Source organism: Monodon monoceros, unplaced genomic scaffold, assembly GCF_005190385.1.
Source record: "Monodon monoceros isolate NGI ecotype Baffin Bay Population unplaced genomic scaffold, NGI_Narwhal_1 Super_Scaffold_20, whole genome shotgun sequence".
NCBI classification, from domain to species: Eukaryota; Metazoa; Chordata; class Mammalia; order Artiodactyla; family Monodontidae; genus Monodon; species Monodon monoceros.
The window spans coordinates 29,244,399-29,263,158 of record NW_021703777.1 but is presented as its reverse complement, the minus strand read 5'-3'; the positions used below and the strand labels follow the sequence as shown (position 1 = coordinate 29,263,158).

Below are 18,760 nucleotides of genomic sequence, written 5' to 3'. Positions count from 1 at the left end.
AAAGGAGAACCATTGAAAAGTTTTAAGGAGAGTCGTGAATTGGTCAGGTTTTAGATAGGAATTGAATGGAGGGAGGGGATTTTAGAGAGAAAGAGAACAGTTTGGATAGTGTTAGAATAATTGAGCCAAGAAATAATGAAGCATGGGACCAAACATAGTCACAGTGGAAGGAAAAGAAAGAACGAATTTGAAAGATACTTTGGAGGCTTATTTTCTTAGTAGATAATATTTTGGAGGGAGAGGAAAAAGGAGCAGCCAAGATGACTGCCCCATTTCTGAATTGGCTGAATGGATGAAGGTCTCCTTCCATAACCAGAAAAGCAAGCAAGAAAGCAAGTTTAAGAGGAAAAGTTCTTCATTATTTTTTTGATGTATTAGGTTTGAGTTACCTGAGGCAGAGCAAAATAAGTAGTCTAATTTGACGTTTTGGACTTGAAACTCTGGAGATGGTCATAATAGTCGGTTGAGATAGCTGAAATCTGGCTCATCTGGTCTGAGTTATATTAGAAACAAGGGCCTGGGACTGAGTTGCGAGGAGAATGAACACTGAAGATGTCGACAGAGGAAAAAGACCTTCCATTAAAAGGTGAGAAGGAGGGCTTCCCTGGTGGCGTAGTGGTTGAGAGTCTGCCTGCCGATGCAGGGGACACGGGTTCGTGCCCCGGTCCAGGAAGATCCCACGTGCCGCGGAGCGGCTGGGCCCGTGAGCCATGGCCACTGAGCCTGTGCGTCCGGAGCCTGTGCTCCGCAACGGGAGAGGCCACAACAGTGAGAGGCCCGCGTACCGCAAAAAAAAAAAAAAAAAAGTGAGAAGGAGAATCAGAAACGCAGAAAGAAAATCTGGAGGGACGTTAGCAAGGAAGCTTAGAGAAGATAGAGTTAGAGACATAAATGCCATAATGCAGAGAGGGGAAGTGATAAGCATCCATAGGATTCAGACAGATGGAGGTGGTAATCTTAGCAAAAACATTTTCGGTGGTGTAACTATAATAGAAAGATGAGAGATTAGTTAAGAAGTGAAAGTGAGGTAAGGAAGCATAAATAACAGATTTACTTGAATCTCTCAAAAGGTTTAGATTGTTGACCTCATATTGCCTGTGTATTCATAACTACATAAAAATAATTAAACAAGACTGACCCTATTTACTAATCATTATTACATTGATAATTCCAAAAGAATCAGACCTACAATTTAGAGAATCATAGACTGTTATTATAGATGTTATGGGATTTCTAAGAGTGGGCAAACAGGCTAGTTTCATATGCTGCTAAAATGAGGTGATTTTTATGAGGTTTATGAATGCATCCGTGTTGTCTACAGGTTTCATGTATCTGACTTTCAGCAAACATTGTGCTTCATATACTAAATCGTAGTCTGTGGCTATATGTTAGTTCTTAAAGTACATAGCTGATACAGTTGAGTAGATAGTATGTAAGAATTCTAACCAAGGACTTTTAAGGATTGAGAGTTTACAGATGATATCATAATTGGTAAAATTAACCCTTTACCTTCGTTGTTAGAGGAGTCATAGTGCCATGTTTTGAATGCTGCCACATTTCTTCAGGTATTTGTAAATGGCTGAAGAATATACATTGCAGAATATTGTGTCTGTTTAACAAGTGAAGATGTTATATTTCTGCTCTCATGTCCTAAGATATAGCCGTTCTTCATGGCACTGAGAATTGTAATGAACACTTCAAAACTGCATCAAAGGTCAATTTATAGTCTGCTGCAGGTGTTTCATGCTTTGTAAGGTTTATCTCTATTTTCAGCAAGAGAAGCTGTATATTTTAAAGTGTAAAATATTGCTAATCCCTGAATTCTGTCTTTTATAAAAATACTGTAAAAATCTGAATGCAGATTCAGTATTTGGAACTGAATAAAGCTTTACTGCCCAATGTTTTAACCACTAGTCATGTGTGACTATTGATCACTTGAAATGTGGTTAGTCTGAGTTGAGATGTGCTGTATGTTGTAAGTGTAAAATGTATACCAGATTTCTAAGATTTAATACAAAGTAACTTAATATTGATTATATGTTTAGATAATTTTTTGATTATACTATATTAAAATTAATTTTTGCTATTTTTAAAAATGTGGCTACTGGAACATTTTAAACTCCATATTTGGCTTGCATTATATTCCTACTGGACATCACAGGTATAAAGTCTGGTGGTTATTTTGTTACCCAGAATTTTTTGGCTTAGACATCTCAGTATTGAACATGAACATATTTTAATATTGAAGCAGTATACAAATTTCTGTTATAGTTATCAGACTTAGATCCAAGAAAGGCTTAGGGTTAATTCAAATCTATAAAAGAAAGTTCAAAATATATTTTTTTAAAGATTTAATTTTATTTATTTTTGCCTGCGTTGGGTCTTAGTTGCTGCGTGCGGGCTTTCTCTAGTTGCAGCAAACGGGGGCTACTCTTTGTTGCGGTGCACTGGCTTCTGCTCCTTGCGATGGCTTCTCTTGTTGCGGAGCACGGGCTCTAGGCACACAGGCTCGGTAGTTGTGGCACGCGGGCTCTAGAGCGCAGGCTCAGTAGTTGTGGCGCACGGGCTTAGTTGCTCCGTGGCATGTGGGATCTTCCCGGACCGGGGATCAAACCTGTGTCCCCTGCATTGGCAGGCGGATTCTTATCCACTGCACCACCAGGCAAGTCCCTAAAGTTCAAAATATTAATGCTAAGTTCAAAACTGAATTAATCTTTTACCATGTAAACTCTTCCTTATCCAGTGTGATCAAGGTCCAAACTTGAAATCTGGGTGTCATCCTTCACCTCTCACATTGGTAATCAGTTGGTGGTATAAGTAATAACTTATATCTTAAATCTTTCTGAAATCTGTCCCCTCTTCTTCATTCCCACTGCTTCTTTCTTGACTGGGGGTCTCAGTACCTCTCACATAAGCTATTGTAATCATCTTAGAGATGACTTTACCTCCCTACCCTCTCTCCAAAGGGATATCTGATCTCCTTAGCCCTAGAATCTAGCATAGAACAGAACTTACAGTAAGCACTCAATAAAGGTTTGTTGATTGAATGGATGACAGAGCTGCTGATATTAATCAAAAGTTGCAGAATGAAAAAAGACTTTTAGCCCTACATAATATACATGTATACAATTGGGCACACAAAGTAAGTGCAGATGTAATTCTCTGGCTGAACTTGTCAGTGCTTTAAAACTGACATTTGTTGTCATATTGTTCAACAATATGAATGCATATTCAACATTTGCATTCATATTCTTTAGTTCACGTTTTTCTTTATTGGTTATTCTTGGAAGTGGTGATATAATAAGTGTTCTGTTTTGCCAGGGATTTTGATTTGCCAACGTAAATTTGTGGCAGTCAGTCCAGAGAATCATTGGTGCCATGAAGACAGCTCCTTGTTTTTATCTGGAGTCCCTGTGGGATTAAACTACATCTGGCAATAAGTAGGGATTCTGGTCTGGGCATCTTCAAAGGCAAGAGACTGCTAGTATTTATCAGATCTATGTGGATAAGCAAATGGGAAGGGATTAAATTTTTTTGGGTTTGTTTTCCTTCTTTTAATAACTGACTATAAAATTAAAACTTCCAGAAGTTCATACAGCAAATTAATACATTTTTCTACGGTTGTTGAAGAGGAAACCTGTTCTTTTTTTATATACCTAGGCAGATAACTAAGAATTTTAGATTAGTATTTTATTTACTTAAGCATATATTTTTTATAAGTACTTTATCTCAGAGAGCATAACAGCAGTTTACAATGCTCAAAATTAATTTTCTAGGGATACTTTACTAATTCTTTTTAAAGGGTTGATCATTTAGTACCGTGGTTTAAAACATTTTAACATCTGTGTGTATTTGGACATCATGATTGGCATTTGGAGGCTTCTCTTGCCATTTATCTATGTGGGAAAGTTTATCCAGAATTTCTTTATGAGGAAAATCTTGAATCTGTCTTAGGGAAGACCACTCCCCCTTCCAAGTGAAGGTGAGCTTGCCTTCCATAGAGTCTTGTTTGTGTCTTTCCTTTCACATTTTTAAGAGATTATTAGTCCTTTGACTCAGTTTAGCTGTTGTTGAACTGACAAAATAAAATGGCTGCATTCCAGGTACTTGTCATGGAATGTAATCTAGAATTTACCTTTCCAAGCCTCACCTAAGAGAAATAATGTTTATGCAGGATTGCCTGAAGAATATGTAGTCTCTTCATTTGTCCATACTCTAAATCTATCCCAGGATTAAGTCAGTCCCTCCGAGAGTCACATACCTGGATTCCATCATATTGCCAAGGGAGGAATTTCTTATCTTAGGAATAGAAATAATGTGTTTTTCTAGGCCATCTGGTTTGTTTTTACATTATAGTCACTTTTGACTCTTGTAAGTGTTCGTGTTTCTTTATGTTGCCTGCTAGAAAGCTTAATATCAAATACATGGCACACCTCTAACAAGTCTATAGAATTTCATGGCATAATTTTTATGTACTTCTTATCCTTATTTTTGCATTGTCTTACTTCTCTTTTGTTAAATTTATTTTATCTTGATGCATATGCATCATATATATCCTTTAATTATAGTTGTTCTCTATCGTTCCTTATTAGATTTTTTTTAAAAGCTCCATCTCCCTATGTGTGTTACACTATAACTAGTTTAACATATCTGTATATTGTGAATTCCTAGATTTTAGATTAAGAGTGACCTAAGGTTGAAATGTTAATTAAATGTTTTAATGTTCTGTAGCTCTAAAGAAAATAGTTGGATAAAATGTCAGCATGTAGGACTATTTTAAACATTAGAAAAAAATCATCTCTCTGAAAAGGAGGGTAATTGTGCAAGTTTGCCTAATCCTTTTGATCTTGGCACACAGAAATACAGACTTCAGTTGAGATTAAAACTATGAATTTCAAAGGAAACATGGCCTTCAGTGTGTAAAATATATAACAGCTGGTTGACTACTCCATTTAAAACTACACAATAACAATCGTAGACAGAATGAGTCTCCTGCCAAAAGATGCACGAGTGCTTGATGGTTATTATCAAGATATGATACTAACTCACACTTTTCTTTAGTAATAGTATAAATGTAGAAATGAACAGTGTGCTGCTGGCTCCAAAATCTCTCTTCTGCCCAACGGTTTCAAGGGCAGTTTAGAAGTACAGAACTCCTTGAGTGGTTTCTCTATCTGCCTTTCAGCCCGTACTTCAGTGTGTTGTTGACTAAATTTCATTTTTTTAAACTGTCAGATAAAATTTTTATTCTTAGCATCCCACAATTTTTTCCTAAATACTTGATCCTCCTTTTTATCCCCCTTGACATTCATGAATTATTGTTCTTAATGTCACAGCTTCACACATAGTTAAACTTTTTTTAAGCCCCCAAAGTTAAACTTTTCTTTGTAAATAATATAAAATTTGTTTAACATTCTTGTTCTATGTTTATATTAAGGTAAATATCTAAATTCAGAAGCATTTTTGTGATGTATTTGTAATCAGTGTGGGAGAATGTTAAGCTCATGTTAGTAGATTATAGTTTATGAACTACTTCAGTATTTTCACTGTTGTGTTTCACCTGAACAAGTAATCCTTAAATAGGTTAACTAATGCATTTTTTTTTAAAAAATGGGGATTAATGTGGATTTGTCACATCTGGAAAAATCCCATTTGGAAAGCATATTTACATTTTGAATTTGTATCTGTCCAATATGAAAAAAGAGTTGATTTTTCTCTTACCTTTGTTTCTCAAAGAATTTGATATAACAGCAATTTTTCTTTTCTATTTTTTCAATCTATTTCAAAAAAGGAAATTATAGGTAAATTAAAAATTTGCTGAGGTTACTTGGATTCATCACAAATTCAGAGCCAGCATTTAAGGAGTTAATGTATCTTATTAGGGGGACAGGAAATCTGGCAACTATTGCAGAAACTAGACCTAATGGTGCACACAAACAATTTGTCAGTCTTCTTAAATGTGAATAGCTTTCCGCAAAGTGGCTGCTTTTGCTTTGTTTGAACAGGCTAAACTTTTCCTTTTTGGACTTTAAATCTTAGAAGTGAAATGTGATCCACATATTCAATCAAAATCATTTAATTCAAAGCATATTTTGATTGGAACAAAGTTGACATGGAAAGAAACTCTAGAATAAAAAAGTTGAAAGGACTTTATATCATATATTTAGCAGGAAAATTTGAAACAGTTCTAATTAGGCTGAAAAAAACAGCTTTCTTCAATGTAAATTACAAAGGTCATATATCAATGTTAAGGAAACATTACCACTAGTGTTTGAAATCCAGCACATGCAAACATAACAGACCAGTTCATTTTAAATCTGTGTGTGTGTGTGTGTGTGTGTGTGTGTGTGTGTGTGTGTTATAAGAAGGCCTTATTACATGTTTTTAAAATGAAAAATACTTAAAATTCCAAGTTTATAATGTTGTATATAACATTTTTGCCAATCCAAACATTAACTCCTTTGAAACTTATTACTATCTACACTCAAATGAATTAAGACTCTTAATTATATGTACAAAAAGTTATAAAACTAATTTTTATACTTTCTTCCATTAAAATATGTTTAAATACATCTTATAATTAAATGCATATCAAGTGATTTTCCTTATTTGAAGCTTATAGCTATGACATTTTGTATCTTGGAATTGAACTGGGCCTTCTCAAAGCCTGGGAATGGAAGTAGTAGTATGGGGTGCAGATATGTGTATCTGGGCTGCACAAGCCTATTTCTTTCTAGTTATATAATTATTTCTGTACTTAAAAGTTTGTAAATAATATTTGATTTATTTATTTGATTTTTTATAAAAATTATTTATCCTATAGATATCAATAGCTTTTATTTAGTTGCTTTTTTTAAATGGCATGGTATGAGAAGAGTTAGCAAAAGTATAGCTAAATATTAGCATCAATCTGGGAATTACAAGTATGAGAAACACAAATAATACACAATTAAGGTTTCCTGGTCTTGAGGTAAACAATGATCTAATAATTTCTTTTGTTAATTGAAATTAGTTTTCTTGATTTTACGTAGTTTTTACATTAGAGGAAATATGATTTTTTGAAGATAAAAGGAGATTGCTAGAGTATTTCTAAGGCATGCATAGATTACTGAACACATGATTAATGCTTTTTATTTTACAATTATTATTCTCAAATAGCTTAGAATTTCTTGGAAAAAGCAAACGATTTCTACATGTTATCATATTATTTGACTCCACTATAAGAGGCAACAATAATTTTATATAACATTTTTTATCAGTAAATAATTCATTTCCTTAATGGGTTAGTTTCAGGAAGACGTAGATTGCGATCTTTCAATGAGATTTATTGTTAGACACATATTCATATATGTTATAATTATTTCTGACACAGGGCTACACAAATGAGTTATTTATGAATAATTTACTATTTTCTTTATAATATTAAACCTTTGAGTTGTTGATGTTCTGCATGTGGGCCAAACAAATGAAAGTTACTAATAAGTGTGTGTATTTGACATCTGTATACTCTACTTTTTAGCATATCTCAAGTGTTTTAGTCTCTGCTTAATAGATCTCATTAAAAATACAGATATCAGCCCCAAGACAGTTTGTCAAGACTAATATGAGTCCCCCTGGATTGGATTGACAATTCGTGCGAGGCTTCATATGATTGTCTTTTCATAGTCTTATTTGAACCTTAACAATTGAATATTAGTCACTGATTTATTTTATAATAACTCAGATGAGTTGAATATTATTGTATTGTGTTGGACATTTTAGTGGATTTTCTTTTTTACAAATTTTACTCAGAGCACACATTGGATGTAAATGATGTATCTAGCCTGCTAGGGGAGTACTAGCAATTGATTGGTTAGGTTTGATAGCAGCATGGGAAGAATGTTTCTATCCCCTAGCTGCAAACCATATTTAACTGCAGTCCTAATGAGGACTGTCTGTCCTAAAGGCTTTGAAAAATCTCAGATGCTTAGCATTCCACTGGCATGTTTTTATTTTTTTGTGACTGCAAATGTGCATATAAATAAGTATTTATATAAACAGTATTTTAAAAAATCTTAACATATGAAAGGGGAATTAAAGAATTTTTAATTTATGTTTTTGAATCTCAAAAACAGAAGTTATAAAATGTATTCCCAGGGTTTTCCATTTTGAATTATTTGTATTTTTTACCCTCAGTAATTCCCTCCAGCTTCTTCTTACCTCTTCAGTCAAGTCCTTAGTAAGTGCATTTGTTTATTATCATATATATACTTTTGGTTAGGCAATTGCCATTCACTGGTATCAAAAGGATGTTAAAGTCCTGAACTGACTTTGTATTAAATGATTTTTAAACTTTTGGAAATTCCTGTATATCCATGGCAGTTGTTCTTGTGGGTCCCTTTTTAAAGCTATGATATATTGCAAGAAATGATTGAAGACTGCTGAGATTTTTAGTTTATTTTTTTAAATGTATTTAAAGTTTATTCCTTAAAGTAACTTGTTTATCAACCTCTGGAAGAGATTTTGCCAGTAATTGGGTGAATTACTGGTCAACCCCTTAAGGACTGACCAAGTGTAACAGGGTAAGGGGAGGGATGAACCATGGCACTATGGTGACTTCTGCATGCGTGCTTGTGGCATAATGTGAGCATCGTGTCTGTCATTTCAGCATTTTTGCTTAACATTTTGATGTGGTGTCAAGATGTAAAGGTTTAAGCATCTAAATCGAACAAACTTCACCATGTTGAATGTGCATAAAGAAGTAATCAACATTAGGAAGACACAATTCTTTGATGACACATAAAATAAAATTGCCCTGGTTTTTAGAGCTTTAATATTGAGAAAATTCATTTGTACTTTGTCATTTGCTGAGCCTTCTGGAATTTTATAGTCTCAAATCACAACACCACGGACACTCAGGAGACTCCTGACTGTTTTATCTTATTAAACAATTTTGAAATCATTAATTTTTAATTAGCTTAGATGCGGGGGGTTTCTTTTTATCATTTCAATAGTGTGTGTGTATATGAACTAACGTTTTTTATTTAAACTACTGGCGAGAGTATTATTTACATAAATAAGTGTAGGTTCTTTCTTAGAGTATATACTGTGAGTTTGCTTCATATAGTCACACATTTCTGTAGACTCAGATATTACATGCTAATCTATTATAGTAGAGCTTTTCAACTGTTTATTAACTCAGATTTTGAACAACTAAAAAGGACATAAGCTCAAAGATATGTATAGGTCCCTCCCTGATTGAAAGTTCTAATTAAGTGAATTGGAGAAAATTAACTGAAATTAGCTGTCAGAAAGTCACATTTAAATGAGTGATGAGCTAGTCTGGCAGTAAACATTTAAATGATATAAATTGCCATTTAAGTGTATGGTTTAATGTTTGTCATGCATTAATGTGACATGAGACTGCAGTGACAATCAAGCAGCTTGCTCTAATTTGAACATATTTAGGGCTTTTGTGTAGAGTGCGCTGCTCACAAATTAAGACAATTGCTGTTTTTATGTGTCTCTTTAACATGTCCTCCAGCCCCACCCCCTCACGCCATCACTACCCAAGACCTAAGTTAATGAAACAAACATATCATTTTTTGTGTGCAACTTGCACTAATAGTTCCTGGATTTTCAGATTAATTTTAAATCCATGTGCTTAAAATAGGACTTTCCTGAAAGTTATTACAAGCCCTTCTCTTCTTATTTCAAATAAAATATGAAGCAGTTTTGTGTTCTCTTAGCTGTTTACTAAATTTATAAATATAATGAGTTTTATAAGAGATGTTTTAAACAGTGACTTTTACAATTGAAACTAAATAAATATTTTTTAGGCATATTTCAATTCAGGTATACTTTAGAATATGAGAATTGCCTAGAGTTTTATTTACAGAATTATTTTTTAGACTTTATGATATATGATATATTATGAAGCCATGTTAAATATTAGTTAAAGGAAATATATTATTTGAATTTAGCCATAAACAATTTTCTTATTCATAGGCAGTTTTTTTTGTTTTGTTTTGTTTTGTTTTGCGGTACGCGGACCTCTCACTGTTGTGGCCTCTCCCGTTGCGGAGCACAGGCTCCAGACGCACAGGATCAGCAGCCATGGCTCACGGGCCCAGCTGCTCCGCGGCATGTGGGATCCTCCCGGAACGGGGCACGAACCCGTGTCCCCTGCATCAGTAGGCGGACTCGCAACCACTGCGCCACCAGGGAAGCCCATAGGCAGTTGTTTTAATAAAGCACATATCTACACAAGTGTATACCTGTGAACTAATAGGAACGTCTTTTGTCGCGAGATGATTTATATCTCATTGGTTGCTTGTTATAGAAGTTAGTCAATTTTGTTTTAAAACCAACAGATTTCTTTTTATAATATTGAAAACGTAGCAGCAAGCCACACCAGAAATACATCACAGTCATACACTTATGACTCTAAAAATAAGAATTTCAGTGAGATACATTACCTGATACAACTTGGTATGCTTCAAATTAAGCTTCACAGTTTGAGTTTGTGATTTGAATAACATTATTTATTGATAGACTAGTCCATAATGCTAAGCTTTTATGTTGGAATAATTTTTAACAACATTAAATAAGTATGAATACTTTTCTAAAAATAAGAAGTCTCTGCTCATTAAAACTCTTTAGGATTTTTAACATTATTAAGTTCAGGAAACATTTATTGGTACCTCTTGTGTTTTAGGTATAGTGCTTGGAGCTGGGAATGTCATGATGAATTGCAAGTGGATCTTGAACCCAGCATTTCTGTTGAAAACTTGATTATGTTCATTCATTATTTATTGGACACTTATGTTAATAGCATCAAATATTTGGTCTGATTTGATACTAGTACATAGAATAATAATTCAGTAATTATAAGTATCCCTCCCAAGATCTAATTTGATGACATAAAAACTCAGTTGAAATAACTAAACAATTTGTTTACAGTTGTTACAGTAGACAATAAAATGTTGTAATTCTAGAAAAATTATAAATATTTCAAGTGAATAGTCAATGTTTAATATTTTCACATTTGCTATCCCAAAGTAACATTTACATTGTATGACCTCCTTTCTCTGAAATGTTAAGTTGAGTACCTGTCAGGCCCTGAGTTACAAACGTGACCAAGATAGACCCAGTCCTGGTCCTCACAGTGCTTACAGTACAAGTAGACTAATACTGAAATCTAAGCAATTGATTGTAATTCAGTGTGACAAGTGCTGCAAAGTCTCTATAAAAATAGAGGACAAATTCTGGTGGAAAATAGGACATCAGAATAAGTCTGTTCACAGTCAATTTAGAGGTAAACTTTACTGCTTGTTCTAAATTTCTCTATATATTTTAAAAATAGAATTCAGCATAATAATAAGATCTACACCTTTTTTTCAGGCTCTGGAGAGTGAATTTGTTTCCTGCCAGCTTCACCAGTGGATTGATCTCATTTTTGGCTATAAACAGCAAGGGCCGGAGGCTGTTCGAGCCCTCAATGTGTTCTATTACCTGACCTATGAAGGAGCTGTCAATCTGAATTCAATAACTGATCCTGTATTGAGAGAGGTAAGTTATCTGACTGGGTCTAACAGGTATCTGTAGGCCAGAAGCTATTAGATCTCATCTTCCCTATGCTTTCATTTTACTGATAATGAAACTGAAACCAGATGGGTAAAGTGCCCTTAAGCAGGATGGATAACCTTTAAGTTAGTGGCCTAGCTGGGACTTGAACCCAGAACTTCCCTCCAACAAAATGTTCGACTCAGTATAAAATGAGAGCTTTTTCAATTTGAACCCATTAAGGGATCAATAATCATATTTCTAATTTTTATAACTTTGAAGGCTACTCACTAATTTAAAGAACTAGGAAAATAATAATTCATTAAAGAAGTAAGATTATAAGCATAAATCTATTTAAATGTGATAAAACACATATTTATATATGATACATAAGTACATGTATAACCATATAGAAGTTAATAGTAAGAATGAAGTCTATAACTTTCCTACATCATCAAACTTGGTGTTGGATGTTACTGAGACTTGTTTTATCTTTGTCATCGATTTTCTTAAGTAAAACCCTCAAAACATAGTTTTGACAAATACAGTATTCACCAAAAACTGCATATAGCCTTGCTTTTTTTTTTAAGTATTTTAATTATACATCCTCCTGCTAACATACATCATATACAAAGATGTATGTATGTTCATAGAATTGAACAGACAACACCTTACACATCTGTACTATTTTAGAAGAGAACTTTATTAAAGAAACCAGGGAGTTTTGATTCATAGGGAAAGTTGTATATCACTGTAAAGGGAACATCGTTTGCAGTAAGATTTGTCGTTTTTCACCGTCACTTGATGTATTTCTTTATAACTCTGCTTATGACCTGATCACGTTGACAGTATATGAAAGTACATATTTAAATATATTTGCTAACAGCGATTATCACCTGGTTTATGTGCTAGATAAAGAAGGTTAATACACAAACAAAAGCACTATGCACTCGATGCACATTTATCTTAAATTGCACAGGTTTTGAATTGCAGTGTTTCACTTTATTTTAGAACTGGATCAGGTGAACTCTAAAAGACTCTTCCAGTTTTTCAGTTCTTTGAAAATGTTCCTTTCAGGGGGCATTTTATTTTATTAGAGCAACAACTGACTGCATGACACAAAATAAGCATAAGCTCCATGTATGAAACTGAGGTTGGAGCATACATGCAAATGGTGTTACATAACTTCATTGTTAGAATAGAATTGAATAGGCCCATTTACTTTCTTTTTTATTGTTTTAACAGTATTTGAACAGTGGTTCTATTAATGTCCATAATTACTTTTCACATATACCACCTGGTTCTGTTTTTTTGGGTTCCCTTGTAGTAATTATCCCTATCTCTACTTAGCTATTATATGCATGGAATCAATATAGATTTGATTTTGTCATGTCCTGTTTTGCTTACCATACCAGCATATATTATTTTATGTTGCTATAAAATCTGTGTAGTTTTAATTTTGAAATTCCATAATATTTTGTAGGTTGCTATGAAAATGTACTTAATACCATTTCTCCCAATGTGAGATCCTATTTTTTTTTTTTTTTTTTTTTTTTGCGGTACATGGGCCTCTCACTGTTGGGGCCTCTCCCATTGCGGAGCACAGGCTCTGGACGCGCAGGCTCAGCGGCCATGGCTCACGGGCCCAGCCGCTCCGCGGCATGTGGGATCCTCCCGGACTGGGGCACGAACCCGTGTCCCCTGCATCGGCAGGCGGACTCTCAACCCCTGCGCCACCAGGGAAGCCCCCTATTTTTTTTTTAAGACTTGTCTATTGGTGTGTCCAAGTCGATACAGTGATACTTTTCCCGTTATTAAAATTTGTGCAACATGTGGTTGATAAAGGATGGCTCTCTGTATCTGTGTGATGCTGCTAGTTAAAAAGTGAAACGTTCCATCAGCTGGATGTTTCCTCTATAGATCAGTCAGTATAATTGGCTCTTTGTTTTTACTCTGGATTGACCCACCCTGCTTCTCACACACATCAACGATTTACCAAAGCAGTTTACCATATACTGTTTACAGTACAAGCTAAAAGAGCACTGTCCAGTAGAACTTTCTGTAGTAATGGAAATGTTCATCGTATCTGCACTGCCCAATACAGTAGCCACTAGTCACAGGTGGCCATTGTGCATTTGAAATGTGGCTAATGTGACTGAGGAACTGAATGTTTAATTTTAGTTAATTTTAGTTAATTTAGTTAATTAACTAATTTTAGTTAATTTAGACATATGGCTAGTGGATACTGCATTGGACAGGGGAAACTAGAAGACTGTTGTGTATCTTTGGTCACCAAATTTTCGAAATCCAGATTCTGGGCAGGTGGTCAGACAACGGGACAATAAATGTTTGTTAAATTAACTTGGTAGAATATTTGAAATTGGGCATAGTCCATTTAGACATTAGATATGTAGTTGACATACATGTGTAAACCAAATTATATTTTTTCTTTCACTTAAAGTAACATGTTATGACTTCAAATATTGGTTTTTATTGTGGTAAATAAATATACAATTTACGATGTTAACCTCTTTTGAGGTATAATTCAGTGGCATTAAGTATATCCATATTGTTATGCAACCATCACTACCATCCATCTCCAGAATTTTTGTCTTTCCCAAACTGAAACTGTATGCATTATACAGTAACTCCTCATTCCTCCCTGCCCTCAGGCCTTGACAACCACCATTCTACTGTCTCTAGGAATTTGACTATTCTAGGTACCTCAGATAAGTGGAATTATACAATATTTGTCCTTTTGTATCTGGCTTATTTTATTAAGGCTCATCCGTGTTGCAGCATGGGTCAGAATTTCCTTCCTTTTTAAGGCTGATTAATATTTCATCGTATGTATATACCACATTTTGTTTATCCATTCATCTGTCAATGGATATTTTGGGTTGTTTCCACTTTTTAGCTATTGTGAACAATACTGCTATGAACATGGGTATATTAATACCTGTTTAAGGCCCTGCTTTCAAGTCTTTGGGGTATATACTCAGAAGTAGAATTGATGGATTATATGGTAATTCTATGTTTAAATTTTTGAGGAACTGCCATGCCAAATAAGTTTTCAGTATTTATTTTCCATTATCAGCATTTGCTAAAGACTATTTAAAACTTTTGCTGTAAGTTTCTTTTCTTCCCCACATCCCCAAGTGGTTAATTATTAGCAAATTAAACTTTAACTGGAGAGCTTTCCAACTCATTGCACCCTAATTTTTTTTTTTTTTTTTTTTTTTGACTGCACTGGGTCTTCCTTGCTGCACGCAGGCTTTCTCTAGTTGTGGCGAGCGGGGGCTACTCTTCATTGCGGTTGCACGGGCTTGTCATTGCAGTGGCTTCTCTTGTTGCAGAGCACAGACTCTAGACATGCTTCAGTAGCTGCGGCGCGTGGGCTCAGTAGTTGTGGCTTGCAGGCTCTAGATCACAGGCTCAGTTATGGCACATGGGCTTAGTTGTCCTGCGGCATGTGGGATCTTCCCGGACCAGGGATCGAACCCACGTCCCCTGTGTTAGCAGGCGGATTCTTAACCACTGTGCCACCAGGGAAGTCCCACCCCTTAATTTATTTTTATATTATATGTTATATAAACATGTATTATAGATTAGATTCAGCATTCACTCAAAAAACATGGCCTATGGTGTATGGTGGGTACTCAGTGTTCTTGAAAGACTATATCAGTTCATTACTTTAGCATTATTAGCATTAATTCATTAATATACATTAGCATTATCCATATAACTATACATATTTGCTTTCTGAATGTTATTGAAACAAATATGATCTTTTATCATAGCCATTCCTTATTATAGTGCTGAATTTTGTGACACAATGCAGTGTGATACAGTAGAAAAAACAAACAAACAAATATGGATTTGATTCCTGGCTCCAGTGCCAACTAGTGGCGTGACTTAGCTCTTCCTGAGATTCCGTATATGGAATTGCTACGATAACACCCACCTCATGGAGAATTAACTGTTGTATAATACATGAAAAGGCCTGCCATGGTACCTATCCCATCATGAGTACTCAGCAAGTGTTAGTTCCTTCCCCTATGTTGTTCCCTGTTAAACCCGTGGGTTAGAAAACACAACTATGAAAAAGAATATGTGGGCTTCCCTGGTGGCGCAGTGGTTGAGAGTCCGCCTGCCGATGCAGGGGACACGGGTTCGTGCCCCGGTCTGGGAAGATCCCACATGCTGCGGAGCGGCTGGGCCTGCGCGTCCGTAGCCTGTGCTCCGCAACGGGAGAGGCCACAACAGTGAGAGGCCCGCGTACCGCAAAAAAAAAAAAAAAAAAGAATATGAATTACCGATTGCATCATAGAAAGAATCATAAAGTGTTAACACTGGCGAAGTTATTTAGAGATTGTTTTTTAGAAGATTCATACAGAATTCATTGTAAAGTGAGGCAAGGAGAAAACAGAAAACAAGAATAGGTCATTAATTTTTTTCGACAACCTTTTACTAAGCCTAAATTATGTAATAAGGTTAAAGAGTTGAAAGGCAAGTCCCTGCCCTCATCAGGTAGAGTTCATTGTCTAGTGGGGAAATATGGATAAGTAAACAGTTATAATACTGTGATAAATTCAGTGTAGAGATAAGTACACTGCATGCATGCACAAGTGTGGCGAATAGGCACTAAACCTAGACTGCCAGAATCCAGCCATGTTTTTTGGGAAATGAGAGGCCGGAGCTGTAGATTGAAGGGTGAATAAGAACATTGGATAGAGTTGTGAGCAAAGGATAGCTACACAGAAGAAACTGTATGAGTCTCCTGTACAATGTGTGAAAGAGATCATGGCTGGAGATTATGTTTGTGGAATGAGCCAAAAGTGATAAGGGGAAGCACGTAGACAGGAGCCAGAAAAAGTAATTTTAATGCCATGGAAAGTAATTTTAACTGCATTTTAAGACAGTGGATTGAAGGTTGGAGGTTGGTGACATAACCACATGTGTGTTTTAGAATCTGTCTGAAAGAAGGCTGAACAAATAAGAACTGAAAAGTCCTCATTGTATTATTCTAAGAGTCATTAGAGAAGGACGCTTAGATGGTAGAGGACTGTGCTGTGAATGGGAGGTGAACAAGTAAACACAGTGAGGAAAGGAAATAATGGAAGGGAAAACTTCTCACTGCTTTATTAAGATATAGTTCACATATGATACAATTCACCCACTTGAAGTATACAATACAGTAGTTTTAGTTTATTCATGGAGTTCTACAAGCATCACCACAATCTAATTTTACAACATTTTGTCACCACAGAAAGAAACCCTGTACCCATTACCAGTCACTCTGAGGGAGATTTTTTTTTTAAATGGGTAGATAATTGTGTTAATTGGAAAGATCCAAAAAGAGAGAAGCACATGAAACATAGGAGAAAGAAAGCATGAAATAGACTGCCAAGCTCTATGAGGAAAAGGAAAGGAACAAAATCCAGAACACGGATAGATAAAGCGCTGGACAGCAGGAAACAATACTCCCTTGTCTGTGGTTAGAGAATGGAAGGTTAGCCTGGGGACTGGTGTAAGTAAATGTGCATGAATGAGGTGGAAGGGCAACAAGATTATGAGGGTTTTTGCCAAAAGTGAGGTAATATTTGTGGAAATACCTGACATAATGATAGGTGCTTAATTGATGCTCAATAATATATAAATTATTATTTCCTTTACATGTTTTTCTCTGTTCTCAATAGTGGGAGAGTAGATGTAGAAAAAAGTTGAATAGAGAAGGGGTGTACGTGTGTGTGTGTGTGTGTGTGTGTGTGTGTGTGTGTGTGTGTAATTATACATGTGGAGAGAGAGATGGGGTTTGGCCATGAGAGTATGGTGGAATATATAAAAAAAGATTGAGGGACTTCCCTGGTGGTCCAGTGGTTAAGAATCCACCTTTCAATGCAGGGGATGCAGGTTAGATCCCTGGTCAGGGAACTAAGATCCCACATGCCCTGGGGCAACTAAGCCTTTGTGCTACAACTACTGAGCCCACACACTCTGGAGCCCGCCCACCACTAGAGAGAAGGCCGTGTGCCGCAACACAAGAGCCCACGTGCTGCAACCAGGACCTGGCACAGCCAAATAAATAAATAAGTATATATATTTTAAAAAAAGACAACTAGGAGCAACTGTAAAGGGATATAAAAGAAGATTTTTCTTTAAAAAAAAGAATTGAGAGTGGAAGGGTGGTTAGTGAAATTGTTAAAGGGATATTGTTGAAATGGTGGATCTAGGCTGGTTTGGATAAATAAGATGGACTTATAAATTGGGAAGGTTTATTCTTTCATTAATTATTCATTCACTTATTCAACAAATATTCATTTTGTTCAAGGTGCTAAAAATACAGAGATGAGCGAGAAAGTCAGTCCAAACCCTTTCCCTCATGGAGCTCACATTCCAATGAGGTGCACAGAAAATAAACAATAAAAACTAATTTCAGTTAGTGATAAGTGCTGTAAAGAAAAAAGGCTGGGTTACAGAATACACAGTGACTTGGGAGTAGAGCAGTCTTTCAGAGAGGTCGCTCACAGACTGCCTCTGTCTTCATAAAATGTTTCCTTCCACACGTTGAGAACAACGTAAATTCGTATAAACAAACCCCGGGAGGCAGCTCCCACCGCTCTACTCGGGCCAACCATGTGCCTGTAACCCCAGGCCAGGACAGCCTCCCAAGTCTTGTGAAGTCTTGCTAGTTGTAAAGCTTCCACTGTCACCATCTTCTAATTTACTCTCCACCCCATCTCCAGGCCGTACCATTTTTCCTTCAGAATCTTGTTCTTCTAAGAGGCTTTAACATCCCTAATACTAGGAAATTTGTGCATACACTTGGCTTATATTGAAACATTATCCCTGTGAAATCACAATAATGGTACCAGGATGGATTTTTGCCTCTCTAGTATTAAAAGCAGACTAGACTAGACTTATTTCTGGTCACTATGATATACTTGGTTCAATCTGGGACACTTAGGTGTCCACAGAGTCATACACAGAGGCAGGCTCTCCACATACAAGTCGTGTATTCACTTACTACTTGGGAAAAGCTCCATTCCTCTTGAGAAAGTTTTATTCTAGAGTGAATGATTAATACATATGGTGCAGTAAGTGATCATAAAAATAATCTCTCTATAAAAAAAGCACTAAACAATAGAAATAATAACCATAAGAGGAGGAAGAGTAATCAGAGAAACAGCCTGCAGCACATTAAACTTTATGTTGT

The 18,760-nt window shown here is 35.6% G+C and overlaps 1 protein-coding gene across 6 annotated transcripts in view; it reads left to right on the top strand.

Annotated features, from left to right (window-relative positions):
- Positions 1 to 18,760, top strand: part of LRBA (LPS responsive beige-like anchor protein) — a 747,970-nt gene that overhangs the window by 664,197 nt on the left and 65,013 nt on the right. For all 6 annotated transcript variants that reach the window (XM_029235039.1, XM_029235041.1, XM_029235037.1 and 3 more), the window contains one exon: positions 11,383 to 11,550. In XM_029235039.1, the coding sequence (XP_029090872.1) occupies positions 11,383 to 11,550 (168 nt within the window). The remainder of the gene's footprint in view (positions 1 to 11,382; positions 11,551 to 18,760) is intronic.